Source organism: Theropithecus gelada, chromosome 10 (genome assembly GCF_003255815.1).
Source record: "Theropithecus gelada isolate Dixy chromosome 10, Tgel_1.0, whole genome shotgun sequence".
Classification (NCBI taxonomy): Eukaryota; Metazoa; Chordata; class Mammalia; order Primates; family Cercopithecidae; genus Theropithecus; species Theropithecus gelada.
Genome location: NC_037678.1, coordinates 69,446,478 through 69,463,615, shown reverse-complemented (window position 1 = coordinate 69,463,615; position 17,138 = coordinate 69,446,478). Strand labels below are relative to the sequence as shown.

Sequence of the window (17,138 nt, the reverse complement as noted above, 5' to 3'; positions counted from 1 at the left end):
TCCAAGTCCTGCTGCCACAAGGGGCCCCATTCAAAATTGGTGGTTTTGTGGGTCACCTTGACTAAGAAGGCCAAAAGAACACCCAGATAGGGCATATGCTGTCTCCTGTACACAAATAGGCCTATCAGCTATTGGGCCTCCTACTTATTAGTGGGTGTCACCAGGGCCAACAATTGTACTGGGGATACTTTTTTGACTTCCTATACAAGCGATCCCTGGGAAATACATCTATTGTGCTGAGTCCTGGACTGTATCTGGATTTATAGTCCAGCCAACACCAACTATTGTATCAATGGTCTGTTTTTCAGTAGGCCCTACTATCAGGATGCCATTTATGCAATGGGTGACTAAATCTTCTATGAGGTCTTGGGCTTGTTGAGCGTCAAGCACCACCCACTGATGGCATATCGCAGGGGAACTGAGGTATCCCTGAGGAAGAATAGTGAAGGTATTATGCAGAATAGTGAAGGTATATGCAGAAGGCAAATTGATCACAAGGCGATTGAGTAAAAGCACTAACCCAGTTAATAACAGCATGCTAATCTCCAGTAAGGGTTCCCACTCTCTCAGTGACAGTGATGACATCTGACACCTCATGGGCCCAGGGCAAACCCCAACATTCAGCCTGCATTCTGCCTACCATCAGCCACCATACCCTGGAGGCTTTTCGATCAGCCAGACTGAGCTGTTACATTGACAAGGTAGTTTGTAACATTCCTACAGGAGCACATCCCAAATTCAGAGTAGTATCCTGTTCTCCACTTGGTATGCAGTACTGTGTTTGTGGAATAACCTACTGAGGCTTGGGTAATTTAGGTGGCAGGTAGGAGTGGACACACCTCACTGCTATGGTTCAAATTCTCAGCTGTGAGGGGGAACACCCTCTCAGACAGCGGTGATGTTCTGTGCTACAAGCCGTCAAAATATCAATGCCTGTAATGCACTCAGCACAAGGAACCGTGGTCACCAGCACTCAAAATGGCTCAAAGAGCCTCACTCGCAAGCACATAAGTACCACAAGCAGATAGGCACCATGGATCACCATGTTAACCTTCAAACCATCCAATGACATCAGTTTAATTTTTCCCCTAAGGAAATCCAGAAATATTGTCACATGGGCACCAGTATCCAGGAGCCCCAGAAAAGTCTGAATCTCTTTCTTTTCCCATTTATCTTGACAGGGGTATAAGATCACTGGTCTCCAGTGGGAAGCCAGGGGCCTTGGCCCCATTCCTAACTGTGCCATTCAGCCTGAAACATTTGAGTCTGCAATATTCCTTTATCAAACAAACGCACCATCCAGGCTGTATGAGACTTTCTGGCTTTTGTCCACATTTTCTCTTTTATTGTCTGATGTCCCCTTCAGAGAATGACCTCCTTTCAATAGTCTAGTTTTCAGCAATGCCTTCTGTCGTTCAGCACTTTTTGGAAACAGGCCTTACTTCAGGCCTGCAAGCAACCTGGACCAGGCAGGATTCCCTGCACAGGGCCCCCCATTCCCCCCAGACATCATCTGTTGTCTGGGACACCATGAGAGTTGACACTATGTTCCATTTATCCCTGTGCAGCCAGCACCTCAGTCAGTTTATAACCCCTCTGAGGAGCTGGTACCACCCCTGGGCAATGGGTCTGACAAGCCCTGCCTTTCCATCATGGTCTATTTCTTTGGCAACCCTGCACACTGTCAAACTGTGAAGCTGAACATCCTGTACCAGTGGCCAGTCCCAGGGGAGAGGAACGCCGTGCACGCTTACCAACCCCAGGAGAGGGCTCCAAGCACTTCTGCCCATTTCATCTTGTTCTGGGAGTCACCAAGGAAAACACAACACTTCACTTATGTAGAGAAGGAACAAAGCAAAATCAGCTTCAATCGTATGCATGTGTCCTCCAGGCCAGCAGATCCCCTCAACAGCCAATGCAAGGCATTTGGCTATGGACACCCCTCCCATGCCACGGATGGACTCTGACTCTCTCCTGCGGAGCTGGAAATGCCAAAAGCTGGGGGCATATCTGAGGGCCATTGACATATACACTTAAGCAGAACAAACAGGCACACACTGAGCCTAAAACAGGGAAATAGATTCCCATGCAGGGCCTGGAACAGGCCGCACAAGCCCTTTATCTCTTGGTAAGGAAGTGTTCCAAGCCCAAGACATATTCTTTTTTTTTTCTTTGTGATTTTTTTTTATTATACTTTATGTTCTAGGGTACATGTGCACAACGTGCAGGTTTGTTACATATGTATACATGTGCCATGTTGGTGTGCTGCACCCATTAACTCATCATTTACATTAGGTATATCTCCTAATGCTATCCCTCCCCCACCCACCCCACAACAGGCCCCGGTGTGTGATGTTCCCCACCCTGTGTCCAAGTGATCTCATTGTTCAGTTCCCACCTATGAGTGAGAACATGCGGTGTTTGGTTTTCTGTTCTTGCAATAGTTTGCTGAGAATGATGGTTTCCAGCTGCATCCATGTCCCTACTAAGGACATGAACTCATCCTTTTTTATGGCTGTGTAGTATTCCATGGTGTATATGTGCCACATTTTCTTAATCCAGTCTGTCATTGATGGACATTTGGGTTGGTTTCAAGTCTTTGCTACTGTGAATAGTGCTGCAATAAACATACGTGTGCCTGTGCCAAGACCCATTCTTACATGGCTGAGTGGGGGTCGAAAGGCTGCATGCCTGAGACTGGCTTTCCCAACACAATCATTAGCTGACCACTAAGCTAACTAAGCAGACACTGCAGTAGCCACACATGACAAAGAATACAGACTTTACAGAATTAGTTCAGAAAAATCAAGAAACAAACTACTACAAGAACAAGTAACAGCCAAAAACTCTGGAGAGGAGGGAGAATCCAATTTCTGAAACTGCCATGTTATATTATTTTAAACACCAGTGTTCAACAACAACAACAAAAAAATGAGATATGAAAAGAAACAAGGAAGTATGACTTCCCAAGAAGTATGACACCCAAAGATATCTCTGAAGAATCTCAGATGTTGAACTTACTAGAAAAAGACTTTAAATCAGCAATTTAAAATATGTTCAAAGAACATATGTTTAAGAAACCATGCCTCAGAACTAAAGGAAAATATCAGAATGATGTCTCACAAATAGAGAATATCAGTAAAATTACAGAAATTGTTTTAAAGAACCAAATAAAAAAACTGAAGTTTAGAAGCATAATGACAAATAAAAAATTCAATAGAGGGGCTAACCAGCAGATTTTAGCAGGCTGAATAAACAGTCAGAAAACTTGTTTTAATTTTTTATTTTAATTTTTGTGGGTACATAGTAGGCACTATATATCTACATATAGTATATATAGTATATACATATATATACTATATACTCACACATATATATATTTATGTGTATATATATGGTACGTGAAATGGTTTTTCTTTTTTTTTTTTTATATGGAGTCTCTCTCTGTCACCCAGGTTGGAGTGCAGTGGTGCAATCTCAGTTCACCTCCAAGTCCCAGGTTCAAGCAAGTCTCCTGCTTCAGCCTCCTTAGTAGCTGGGACTACAGGTATGTGCCACCACACCTGACTAATTTTTTGCATTTTTAGTAGAAACAAAGTTTCACCATGTTGGCCAGGTTGGTCTCAAACAGCTGACCTCAGGTGATCCACGCACCTCAGCCTCCCAAAGTACTGGGATTACAGGCATGAGCTACCAAGCCCAGCCATGGAATGTTTTAATACAGGCATGCAATGCTTAGTAACCACATCATGTAAAATGGAGTATCCATCCCCTCAAGGATTTATCCTTTGTGTTACAAACAATCTAATTATACTCTTTTAGTTATTTTTAAATGTACAATTAAATTATTATTGACTATAGTCAACCTATAGTTTATATATATGCTATCAAATGCTGGGTCTTATTCATTCTTTCTAACTATTTTTTGGTCCTCATTAACCATCCCCATCTGCCCCCATCCTTGCACTACCCTTCCCAGTCTCTGGTAACCATCCTGCTGCTTTCTATGTCCATGAGTTTAATTGTTTTGATTTTTAGACCCCACAAATCAGTGAGAATACACAATGTTTGTCTTTCTGTGCCTGGCTTACTTCACTTAGCATAATGACCTTTAGTTTCATCCATGTTGTTGCAAATGACAGGATCTCATCTTTTTTATGGATGAATAGTACTCCATTGTGAATAAGTACCATTGTGAATAATATCCATTCATCTGTTGATGGACACTTAGGTTGCTTCTAAATTTTGGTTATTATGAACAGTGCTGTAACAAATTTGAGAGTGCAGATGTCTCTCCAATATCCTGAGAATCAGAAAACTTGAAGATTAGTCAATTAGGGTTATACAGTCTGAGGAATAGAAATTAAAAATTATAACGAAGACAATAAAAACAGAGTGTCAAAAGACTGTGGCCACCATAAGCATGCTAACATACACATCATAGGAATTTCAGAAGAAGAGGAGATAGAGATGGGGATGAAGAGAGAACATTCGAAAAAAAAAAAAAATACTGGGCCAGATATGGTGACTCATACCTGTAATCCCAGCACTTTGGGAGGCTAAGTGGGTGGATCACGTGAGGTCAGGAGTTCAAGACCAGCCTGGCCAACATGGTGAAACCTTGCCTCTACTAAAAAAATAGCCAGGCATGGTGGTGCACACCCATAGTCCCAGCTACTAGGGAGGGTGAGGCATAAGAATAACTTGAACCCGGGAGGGAGCAGTTGCAGTGAGCCAAGATCACACCACTGTATTCCAGCCTGAGTGACACAGCAAGACTCTGTCTCCAAACAAAAAGAAAGAAATAAAGAAAGAGTGGCTGAAATTTCCCCAAATTTTATGAAAGACATTAATCTACACATCCAAGAAGTTCAACAAAATCCAAGTAGGATAAACTCAAAGAGATCTACATTTAGACACATAATAATCAAACTGTCAAGAGACAAGGACAGAAAGAATCTTAAAAGCAGCAAGAGAGAAGTGACTTGTCAAGTACATTAAAGCCTCAATAAGATTGACAGTTGATTTCTTTTTGGAAACAATGGTGGTAAGAAGGCAGTTAAATAACATTCAAAGTTCCAAAAGAAAAAAAGACTGTCAACAAAGAATTATGTATCCAGAAAAACTAATATTCAAAAATGAAGGAAAAATTAAGGGATTCCTACATCAACAAAAGCTGAGAGAATCTGACACTAGTAAACATGGCTTAAAGGAAGCCCTTCAGGCTGAAACAAAAGAGTACTAGCCAACGATTTAAATCCTAAGGAAGAAGTAAAGAACATCAGTACCAGTAACTAGATACTTAAACATAAATGACAGTATAAATGTATTTTTGTTTGTAACTCTTTTTGTTCATCTGACTAAAAGACAACTGTATAAAGCAATACTTAGATGTGTTGATGAGCACAGAAATGTATAAATATGTAATTTGCACGGCAATACCAGCATAAAGAAAAGGGGTAACAGAGCTATATAGGAACACAATTCCTATATACTATTAAAATTAAATTCACGTTAATTGAAATAGACTGTTCTATGTTAATGATAATTCCTAGGGCAACTACTGAGAAAATAACTAAAAATATATGGTGAAAGAAATGACAAGAGAATTAAAATGGTGCACTAGAAAATATCTATTTAGATAACAAGAAGTAATAATTGAGGCATAGAGGTACATATAAGACATAAAACATATAAAAAACAAATAGCAAAATGCCATGAGTAAATCCTATTCTTTTCTATCAGTAATTTAATTAAATGTAAATGGATTAAACATGCCAGTTCAAACCAGAGATTGGCAGAATGGATTTTAAAAACATAATTCAGTTATTTTCTTTCTACAAGAGACACATTTTAGTGTCAAAGATAAAAACAAATTGAAAGTAAAAGAATGAAAAAAATGTATGCCATGCAAACAGTAACCAAAAGAAAGCTGGAGTGGCTATACTAACATCAGATAAAATAGACTTTAAGATGAACACTGTTACATGATACAAATAACATTTATAATGATAAAGGAGTCAATCCCTCAAGAAGACATAACAAGTATAAACATGTATGCAACTAACAAGACAGCCCCAAAATACATGAAATCAAAATTGTCAAAATTGAAGGAACAAATTAAAAATTCAACAAAAATAGCAAGAAACTTAAACACACAATTTTCAATAATAGATAGAATGACTAGACAGAAAATCAGCAGGAAGTGGAAGATTTGAACAGCACTACAAACCACCTAGAGCTAACAGACATCTATAGAACACTTTTTCCAACAATAGCAGAATGTACATTCTTGCCAAGTACACATGGAACATTCTCCTATCAGAATAGAACATATGTTAGACCATAAAACAAGTTTCAATACCTCTAAAAAGATGGGAATCATACAAAGTATGTTATCTGATCACAATGGAATGAAATTAAAAATTAGGCCGGGCGTGGTGGCTCAAGCCTGTAATCCCAGCACTTTGGGAGGCCGAGACGGGCGGATCACGAGGTCAGGAGATCGAGACCATCCTGGCTAACACGGTGAAACCCTGTCTCTACTAAAAAAATACAAAAAACTAGCCGGGCGAGGTAGCGGGCGCCTGTAGTCCCAGCTGCTCAGGAGGCTGAGGCAGGAGAACGGCGTAAACCCGGGAGGCGGAGCTTGCAGTGAGCTGAGATCCGGCCACTGCACTCCAGCCTGGGCGACAGAGCGAGACTCCATCTCAAAAAAAAAAAAAAAGAAAAAGAAAGAAATTAAAAATTAATAGCAAAAGGAAATTTGGTAAATTTACAAATATGTGGAGATTAAAAACACTGTTGGCTGAGCCAGATTTAAAGATGGGCTGGATACAATATGTGACTATCCGTTTCAGACTTCTGTAATAGAAAGCATCCTAGCTGGGTTGCTAAGCACGAAATGAAATTCTTGATCAGGTGCAGTGGCTCATGCCTATAATACCAGCACTTTGTGAGACCAAGGCAGGGGTTACCTGCCAAAGAAGCAAAACAAGGTTGGCCCCATGTTTTTTTCCTACAGCATATTAGAAGACAACAGAGTTCTCAATGGAGATGGGGAGAAGGCTGAGAGTAAAGGATTCAGATCGATAGTGTTTTCATATTGCTTACGAAAGTAATAAACAGGAATAAGCTATCAAGCTAAGGGTTTAAGGGATCAAAAATGATCCTATAGCTCTGTCCATTTTTAGAAAGCAAGCAATTGAGAAATGAATCTAGCTTAACTTGTGATTGGAAGAGACATAGAACAAAAACAACCAGTGATGGTTTCAGGAACCACTTAAAAACTGAAATACTTTAAAACTCGTTAAATTTGGGACACTACTACATGCCTAGTAGGATGACCAAACAAACAAACAAGCAAACAAACAAACAAACCTGACAGTACTGAATGATGGTGAAAATTCAGGGCAAATGAAACTCATACGTTGCTGGTGGGAATGAAAAACAGTATGGCCCCCCTGAAAGACAGTATTCTAGTTTCTTAAAATGTTAAGCAGATGAGAGATGGACATACCAGTGTCTCCCCTTGGAGGCTGTGGAAAGTGAGTCATGGACTCAGGTCATGGGGCAGCAGCTCCACTATCACCTCACTCAGGTTCCCAAGGGTCAACCCAGGACCCAGCTCCACAGATCACAGCCCCTGCATGGCACTGCAGCCACCACAGGCCTCTGCCCAGTAACCATGGATCCCACAGCCACAGCAAAAACCAAAGAACACCCCAACATTCCACCTGGAACCCAGATCTCAACTAGAAGCCTGGATTGGTCTGTTTTATGGTCAGTTAGAAAGGAAAATTTAGGCCAGGTGCAGTGACTCATGCCTGCGATCCCAGCACTTTGGGAGGCTGAGGTGGATGGATCACCAAGGTCAGGAGTTCAAGACCAGCCTGGCCAACATGATGAAACCCCATCTCTACTAAAAATACAAAAATTAGCCGAGCGCGGTGGCGGGCGCCTGTAATCCCAGCTACTCGGGAGGCTGAGGCAAGAGAATTGCCTTAACCTGGGAGGCGGAGGTTGCAATGAGCTGAGATTGTGCCATTGCATTCCAGCCTGGGTGACAAGAGTGAAACTCTGTCTCAAAAAAGAGGAGAGGAGAGGAGAGGAGAGGAGAGAAAAGAGAAGAGAAAATTTAGAAATAAAGTATGTTTTGTCCACTACTGCTAATGATCATTCTTCTTTTCCTTTCTCATTGTTTTTGTAACTATATAAAATTAAAATGTAGTAAAATGTGCACATGTTAAATGCATTGCTTTATAGAGTTTTAAACTTTATGTTCTTTATAGTATACCACAGCCTTATCAATATATAGATCAAGTTTATTAACACATAAAATATTTCCTTGTGGCTGGGTGCTGTGGCTCATGCTTGTAATCCCAGAACTTTGGGAGGCTGAGGTGGGTAGATCACATGAGGTCGGGAGTTCAAGACCAGCCTGGCCTACATGGCAAAACCCCATCTCTACTAAAAACACAAAAATTAACCAAACATGGTGGCAAACACCTATAGTCCCAGCTATTCAGGAGGCTGAGGCACGAGAATCACTTGAACCTGGGAGGCGGAGGTTGCAGTGAGCTGAGATTATGTCATTGCACTCCAGCCTGGGTGACACAGTGAGACTCTGTCTCCAAAAAACAAACAAACAAAATATCATTGTAACTTTTTAACCAATACCCACCCACTCTATCTATGCAGCCCCAGTTTTGATTTCTATTAACATACATTATTTTAGCTATTTCTTCAACTTCATAAAAATTAATCACAATGTATTCTTCAAAAAAAAATGTTACACATGCACTTAACATATGACCCAGCAACCCTACTTCTAGATATTTAGCCTAGAGGAATGAAACACGCTCACACCAAAACCTGTTCCTTCACGTTTTGGGGTTTCGTTTTTTTTTTTTTTTTTTTTGAGACGGAGGCTCGCTCTATCGCCCAGGCTGGAGTGCAGTGGTGCGATCTCCACTCACTGCAAGCTCCGCCTCCCAGGTTCACGCCATTCTCCTGCCTCAGCCTCCCATGTAGCTGGGACTACAGGCGCCCGCCACTGCGCCCGGCTAATTTTTGTATTTTTAGTAGAGACGGGGTTTCACCATGTTAGCCAGGGTGGTCTCGATCTCCTGACCTCATGATCCGCCCGTCTCAGCCTCCCAAAGTGCTGGGATTACAGGCGTGAGCCACCGCACCCGGCCACGTTATGGGTTTTTTGGTTTTGGTTTTGGTTTTGTGTGTCCGTGTGTGTGTGTGTGTGTGTGTGTGTGTGTGTGTCAGAGTCTCACTCTGTTGCCCAGGCTGGAGTGCAGTGGCATGATCTTGGCTCACTGCAACCTCCGCTTCCCAGGTTCAAGTGATTCTCATGTCTCAGCCTCCCGAGTAGCTGGGATTACAGGCCCAGGTAACCACAGACGACTTTTTTTTTTTTTGTATTTTTAGTAGAGACAGAGTTTCACTATGTTGACCAGGCTGGTCTTGAGTTCCTGACCTCAAGTGATCTACCCACCTCGGCCTCCTAAAGTGCTGGGATTACAAGCGTGAGCCACCACACCTGACCCTATTCCTTGCTGTTTATAGCAACTTTGTTCATAATATCCCAAAACTGGAAACAACCCAAATGCCTTTCATCGGGTGAATAAACAAACTTTAGTGCATCTATACCACAGAATACTACTTGGCAATGAAGAGGAATAGATATTGGTTTACACAACAACTTGAATAAAGTTAGGAAGAGGATCCGAATGCTAACTGCCTGCCTGAGGGATAATTTGATAGGTATCAAAGGTCAAGACATGCCATTATAAAGCAGGAAAAAGATATGAACTCTTATTTGTTTAAAGCTCAAGTTTGTGATGTAGATAAATTCTGAAAAATATAAGAGGAATAAAAACCCCACTCACTTACACATCATTCATACTTTAAATGATGACTCCCTTCCCAATTTCCCTGCCACTATTATTTTCAGAAGCCTCAGAGAGCTTCCTCTTTCACTATGTCAGGGTTATTCTAATTGCAACAAGGAAAGAGTGTCGGTTGGGAGCTAGCCTGTCTTGAATGCTTTGGGTGATGCTGCCGCAATCTCTTTTTTAAGAAAGAGAGAGAAAAAGAGGGAGAGGGGGACAGAGAGAGAGACTGAGAGAGCTGGACTCCAGTTCTTCTCACCACATTATCCAGGAAAACTTAATAAAGGGTGGAAAGGCTTACTCCATCCATTTCCACTCTCCCATTTGTAAAACCAGCTGGATTACGGCAGATGAGGGTGGACCTCCAGATACTTAACACAGTGCCCTGAGTGTTGTAGTATCTTTACTGGGAACAGCCGAATGCAGCCTTAGTTACTTACTGTGGAGCTATATAATCTAGAAAATGTGTTCTTTTCAATACTCAAGGTAACAAGCTCAGAAGCGAATTGTACTCACTTCGGATAAATAACGGTACACACTCGGTCTTGCCCTTGCTCTCTCTTGTTCTTAAAACAAGTTATCCATGGCTGGACACAGTGGCTTACACCTGTAATCCCAGCACTTTGGGAGGCTGAGATGGGTTGATCGCTTTGAGCCCAGGAGTTTGAGACCAGCCTGGACAACATGATGAAACCTCGTTTCTACTAAAAGTACAAAAATTAGCTGGGCGTGGTCCCAGCTACTCAGAAAGCTGAGTAACAAGAATTGTTTGAACCCAGAAGGTGGAGTGTGTGGTGAGCTGAGATCGCACCACTGCATTCCAGCCTAGGTGACAGAGTGAGACCCGTCTCAAAAACAAAACAAAACAAAAACAAAAACAAAAAAAAAAAGCCATCCATTTGTAAATTGCTGATTTCTTTAGGGCATTATCTCCATAAACTTTTCATAAGCCATCAATGATTTCACCAGTCACACATCCAAGTTTCACCATAAATTTGATGTGTATTCTTGCTTCAATTTTAGCAGGATTCATGTTGCTTTGATAGGGTTTTTTTTTTTTTTCCAAAATGATGTCTTATTCTTCTTAGTGCCTCAAACCAGATCCTGTTCAACATGTTCTAACAAATTAGTTCAAGTTTATTTCAGTGCAAAATATTTGTAAATGCAGGCATAGTTTCTTCATAATATGCATTTTCCATAAACTTTTTGGAGAACTTCACAGACTAAGAGATTGATTGTAGAGATTTGACCTTACAAAGCTGTGGGAGTGGGTTAAATGGTCCTTGTTAGGCTGTTGTTTTTGCATCTGGTGCTGGAGCCTGAAGCCAGCAGGGCAGGTAGACAGGAAGGGGAGATGGATGTGAAGTGAGGAAGAACAAAGAAAAACTGAAACCTGCTTTAGGGTCTCTGCACCTCCAAGTCCACAGATGCAGGGGCGCAAGGAAGATTTCCTGCTCCTTTAGTGAACACATTTGAGAGCCTGGGCATTTGGTAAGACCATGGAATAGGAGCCAGAGACCGGGAGCTAGTCCAGACACTGCCCCCACTGTGTGTGACCCTGAATGCAAAGTAGCCAAGACCAGTCACAATCCCACAGCCCTCTTGAGCATGAACAGCAGCGCAACAGCGGAACTCACTGCACGACATCCTCCCCTTTGGGGCTCAGTCTTCCAAGGTAAGAAATGGGAAGCTTTTAGCTGTTGAGTCTTTGCTTCAGATGAAACTCTGTGCCCAAGAAGATCACCAGTTGACGTATGCTAAAGCTAAACTTAGCTCCCTTAGTTTCTCCCTTGTATTAGTTATCTATCACTAATACGTAACAAAGTATCCCAGAACTTCGTGACTTAAAATAACATTATCTCCCAGTTTCTGTGAGTCAGGAACATAGAAACTGCTTAGCTGGGTGGCTCTGGCTCTTGCGAGGCTGGAGTCAGGATGTTTGCCACGATCATCCAAAGGCTTGACTGGAGACTTCTCACTTCCTGGACACCAGAATCTCTGCATTGGGCTGCTTGAATGTCCTCACAACATGGCAGCTGGCTTCCTCAAAACACGTGATCCAAGAGAGAGAAAGAAGGAAGCTGCAGTACCTCTTTTTGACCTCACCTCAGAAGTCACACACCATCACTTTGTGCCATAACCTATTCACTAGAAGTGAGTAAATCCACCCCACATGCAAGGAGAGGAGAACGAGGCTCTCCCTCTTAAGGGGGAGCATCAAAGAATTGTGGATATATTACAAACAACTATACTCCCCTCCATTCTAGATGTTACCCTGGGCATTGCCTTTAGTGGCCAAAGTCCCAGGAGCAGGCTTTCTTAAATAAATGAGTCTTTCCTCCTTAGGTAAATTCTTCAATCTCCCTTGAAAGTGCAAATGGCTATAGTCCCGTGTTTTTGTTTTGTATTCTTGTTTTGATTATTCATTTAATGGTAATTTTTCCTTCCCACTTTTTTCAGACCAGATAAAAGCAGAAATACTCTAGCGGAAGTGGGGTTGAGGGGCACAGTTTCAACATCTCTGCCATCTGTCGCGTCTCCTCCAGTGTTGGCAGGCGCGAGATGACTTTAGATGGTTCCCAGATACAGCATGAAACAACCTTAAGTCACTAAGGGGAAATGTTCCTCTTCCTTTTATAATTCTTCTTTCCTTCTTCTGATTGCAACAAGGAAAGAGTGTCATTGGGAGCTAGCCTGTCTTGAATGCTTTGCGTGATGCAGCCGCAATCTGTTTCTTATGAAAGAGAGAAAGAGGGGGGAGAGAGAGAGAGAAAGAGAGAGACAGACTGAGAGAGCTGGACTCCAGTTCTTCTTCTCACCACATTGTCCAGGAAAACTTAATAACCTTTTTCTCTTCCATTTGCATCTACTTAAGCAGTTACACTGTATTTCAGGAAGTTGATAGTGAAACTTAAAATATGTAAAGTTCCCTGTTATAATAGATGTCTTTAAAAATAGGAAGACACCCAAAAGGAAAACATTAAGTAAATAAAGGTAATGGTGGCCTGTAAATGGCACAAGTCATGGAGGTGATATGTGAATGACTGAAATTCGGGGAGCTTAGGGACCATCCCCCCAATGCCTGACCAGCCTGGCTACTGGATTTCCTGAAGCCCTAGTGGGATTTCCAGGCCCCTAACTTGCACCAGCGCTCACACTGTATGTCCTGTGGCCACTAGAGGGAGCTGTTGCACAAATACATACTTCCCAGCTACCACCATGGGGATGAACACTATCTACGTAGCAGTAACTCCATTAAGGATCTCATCTAATCTTCCCAGAGATGGGTCTCTAAGGCCCAAAGTCACAGAGCTTGTGAGCAGCAGATCCAGCATCCAAATCCCAGCAGCCAGACTCTGGAGCCCAAGCTTTTTGTCATAGGTTGAAAACTCATGAGCTCCAGCCAAATCCAATGCATTGCTATTTTTTTAGATTTTGCTTTGAACACTTGATTGTTCTCCAGTTGGATGCCAAATATAAATGCCCTCATCATATCGCCCAGCTAGCACACCAAGTTGTCTTCCATTATTAACTGTTTGCCTCCTAAAGCAGATTTTCAGATTTACCAGTAAAAATACAGGACACCCAGTGAAATTTACATTTCAAATCAATGACAAATAATTTCTAGTGTAAGTATGTCCCAAATATTCCATGGGACATACTTACACTAAAAAAAATTTCATCATTTATCTGAAATTTAAATATAACTGGGCTTTCTATATTTTACCTGGCAACCTTACTGATATGTTTTGGCTGTGTCCCTACCCAAATCTCATCTCTGTAGTTCCCATAATCCCCACAGGTCATGGGAGGCAGCAGGTGGGATAACTGAATCATGGGGGCAGTTTCCCCATCCTGCTCTTGTGATAACAAGTCAGTTCTCATGAGATCTGATGGTTTTATAAGGGGCTTCCCCCTTCACTGGGCACTCATTCTCTCTCCTGCTGCCTTGTGAAGAGGTGCCGTCTGCCGTGGTTGTAAGTTTCCTGAGGCCTCCCCAGCTGTGTGGAACCGTGAGCCAATTAAACTTCTTTCTTTATAAATTACCCAGTCTTGGGTATTTCTTCATAGCAACGTGAGAACTCACACTTACTCTAAAAACATCTTTGCATTTGAAACTCCTGCTCTGTCCCTTATTCCCCCACAGAGGGGAATATTTATAGAGAATCTACTATCTGCTAGTTTTGAGTGGGACCCAGAGAAATAAAAGGCTCTGCAGCAGCTCCAGGCTGCAGTTCAAACAGCCCTGATGCTTCAGCTATGTGGTAGTCAGGCAGACCCCCCCCATGGTACTGAAACTCTCTGGGATCTATGAAGATGCCATGTGGACTTTCTGGCAAGCCCCAATAAGGGAGTCACAGACTGCTAGGTTTCTGGAGCAAAGCCATGCTGTCTTCAGCAGAGAACTGTGCACCATGAGAAAAACAGCTTCTGACATGCTACGGGGCCCTGGTCGGGAAGGGGCACCTGATCACAGGGCATCAGTAACCATGAGGCCAGAACTGCCCATCAGGAACTGGTCACTGTCATCCACCAAGTCATCAGGTCAGCAGGACCAACAGCAATCCTTCATCAGGCAGAAGTGGTGTCTGATCTAGTGGGGGCTGATCCCTGGGTGCACACCCATGGTGCCATAGATGTTCCCCAGGATCAGCTGATAGAGAAGGAAAAATTCTAAGCTTGATTCATGAGTATGTCAGCTCAGTACGTTGGAAGAAGCCAAAAATGGATGATGTTTCACACCCTCAGGAGTGACCCTGAAAGGCAGCAACCTGAGGAAATCCCCCCAGGAGTAAAGCTTCAGGCTGTGCACTTGCTTATCCACTTTGACAAAAGAAACCACTGAAGGTAAGATTTATAGGCCAGGTGCGGTGGCTCACACCTATAATCCCAGCACTTTGGGAGGCCAAGGCGGGAGATCACTTGAGCCCAGGGGTTTGAGACCAACCTGGGCAACATGACAAAACCCTCTGTCTACAAAATATAAAAAATGAGCCAGGCGTGGTGGTATATGCTTGTACACCCAACTACTGGGGAGGCTGAGGTGGGAGAATCACTTGAGCCTGGGAATCTGAAGCTGTAGTGAGTCATGATTATGCCACTGCACTTCAGCCTGGGTGACAGAGAGATGCTGTCTTAAAAAAAAAAAAAATGTATAGACACGTGAGCTGGGGGAAAATGATTTAATTGTTTAGTCAGGGACCTGGAAGAAACAAGATTGGAAGACTGGGGACACCAAGGCTGATCTAGTAACTGCCAGTGAGTGTGTGACCTGTCAACCACAGACAAACACTGACCTCCTGCTATGGTACCATCCATTCAAGAGCTCAACTAGCAGCCAGTGTGTGGCAAGTTGATTACAATAGACTCCTTCAGTCCTGGAAAGGGCATTGATTCACCCTGACTAGGACTGGCGTATGTTTTCAGAATGGGTTTGCCTTTCCTACCTGCTAAGCCTAAACAACCATTACTAAACAAGCACTGGCAGAATGTCTGATTCACTGACACCAGGTCCCCCATATCATCACCTTGGACCAATGGACCCATTTCAGGAAAGGCACTGTGGAGTGGGCACGTGGTCGTGAGATCCACTGGTTTGACTATGTATCAACCATCTGGAAGCTGCCAGCCTGGTAGAATGACAAGAAGGCTCTTGAAGAGGTGCCATCGTGTAGATGATACACTGCAAGGATGCAGTATGGTACTGTCTACTGCTGTGTAGAAAATTATCCCAAAGTCAGGACTCTAAGATCATAAACATTTGTTATTTAACAGTTTTTTTGAGTCAGGAATTTGGGAGCTGCTGGGCTGGGCATTCTGGCTCTGACTCTGTTATGAGGTTGCAGTTGAGTTGTTGACTGGTGCTGCAGTTTCATCTGAAGGCTCGACTGACTGAACCTGCTTTCAAGTTTACTTTAGTGGTTGTTGGTCGTCCTCAGTTCCTCACCGGCCATTGACCAGAGGCCTCTTTCCTCACCACGTGAGCCTCTCCACAGGTGGCATTATCCTAATAGTATGGTGACTGGCTTTCCCTAGAGTATGTGATCCAAGAGCTCAACTTATAACCTAATCTCAGAAATGACATAGCACAACTTCTGCCACATGCCATTGGTCACACAGACCACCCTGGTACAGGGTGAGAGGGGACAGCACAAGGGTGTGGACACCAGGAGGTGGAGAATTGGAGGCCAACTTGCAGGCTGGCTGCCATGGGCGTTATCCCTTAGGATCGGAAGTCAGGCCCAGCCAACAAGGAAACCCAGGAGTAGCCTCTCTCAGGAGCAGCAGATACCGAAAGTACAGAAAGGTGAGGGGGGCTGGGGAAGGCAGCGGTCCCAAATGCCACTTTCCAACGCTAAGGAAAACAGTGGAAGAGCATCTGTGATGCTCCCACCTTTCAGTGGGCGTCCTCACTCACCCACTCCACAGGGCTGGGCTCCTAAGTGTCTTTTTCTCCCCTCCTGGGAGACTTGCTGATTAAGTGAGTAAATGTTAGCACAGGAACCCAACCTCTGTGCGTGACTTTAAGGGAGGTGCCCTGTGGTTGCCCCATGCTTCCCTCCTGGCCAGCAGGAATCAGGACAAGCAAAGAACATGACATTCACAGTCCAGGGAGGTGGCACAATTCGGAAAAGGTACAAAGAGTTTGGAGAACTTACTTCATTTGGTTTGGGAGCCTCTGCTGGTGGACACGGTAAGAGATCTTAATCTGACTCACACACTCTCAAAAAGAGAGCAAAGGCATTTCTCGATGCATCCTAGAGAGCTTGGTTGAGGGTTGCCTAGAAGTATGGGCTGCCTACCACACCATTGGTGGTGGTGAGAAAATGATTTACCTTCCTACTCTCTCTCAGTTGTTCTGAAGATATCACAGAGAAAGGCTCGGCACAGTGCTGACATGTCTTCAACGCCTCTCCAACCACTCGCTACCCTCCCCTTTAGAAACATTTGCTAGCCAGAGTTCAACAACATGTTTCCACTTGTTTTCGTTGTGACTTTGGAAAGGGCATTTCACCTCTGTGAACAACATCACTTGCCATAAACAGTCAGTGATGATGGGACTACAGTGACGATAATAAGGGCGACAAGTTTAGTGAGTACTTATGCTCTTGGGAGTAAAAGAGAACCTGGCACGTGGTAAGTAATCATTAAGCTTAATCGCCACCCTTATTATGGTCACTATAGTCCTGTCATCACTGGCTATTTATGGCAAGTGATGTTGTTTTTTTCACT

The 17,138-nt window shown here is 43.2% G+C and overlaps 1 protein-coding gene across 1 annotated transcript in view; it reads left to right on the top strand.

Annotated features, from left to right (window-relative positions):
- The first annotated feature begins 16,426 nt into the window (after positions 1-16,426).
- BPIFB1 (BPI fold containing family B member 1) overlaps positions 16,427-17,138 on the top strand; it is a 36,298-nt gene continuing 35,586 nt past the window's right edge. The window contains exon 1 of the mRNA XM_025400181.1: positions 16,427-16,599. Coding sequence (XP_025255966.1) covers positions 16,500-16,599 — 100 coding nt within the window. The 5' untranslated portion in view covers positions 16,427-16,499. The remainder of the gene's footprint in view (positions 16,600-17,138) is intronic.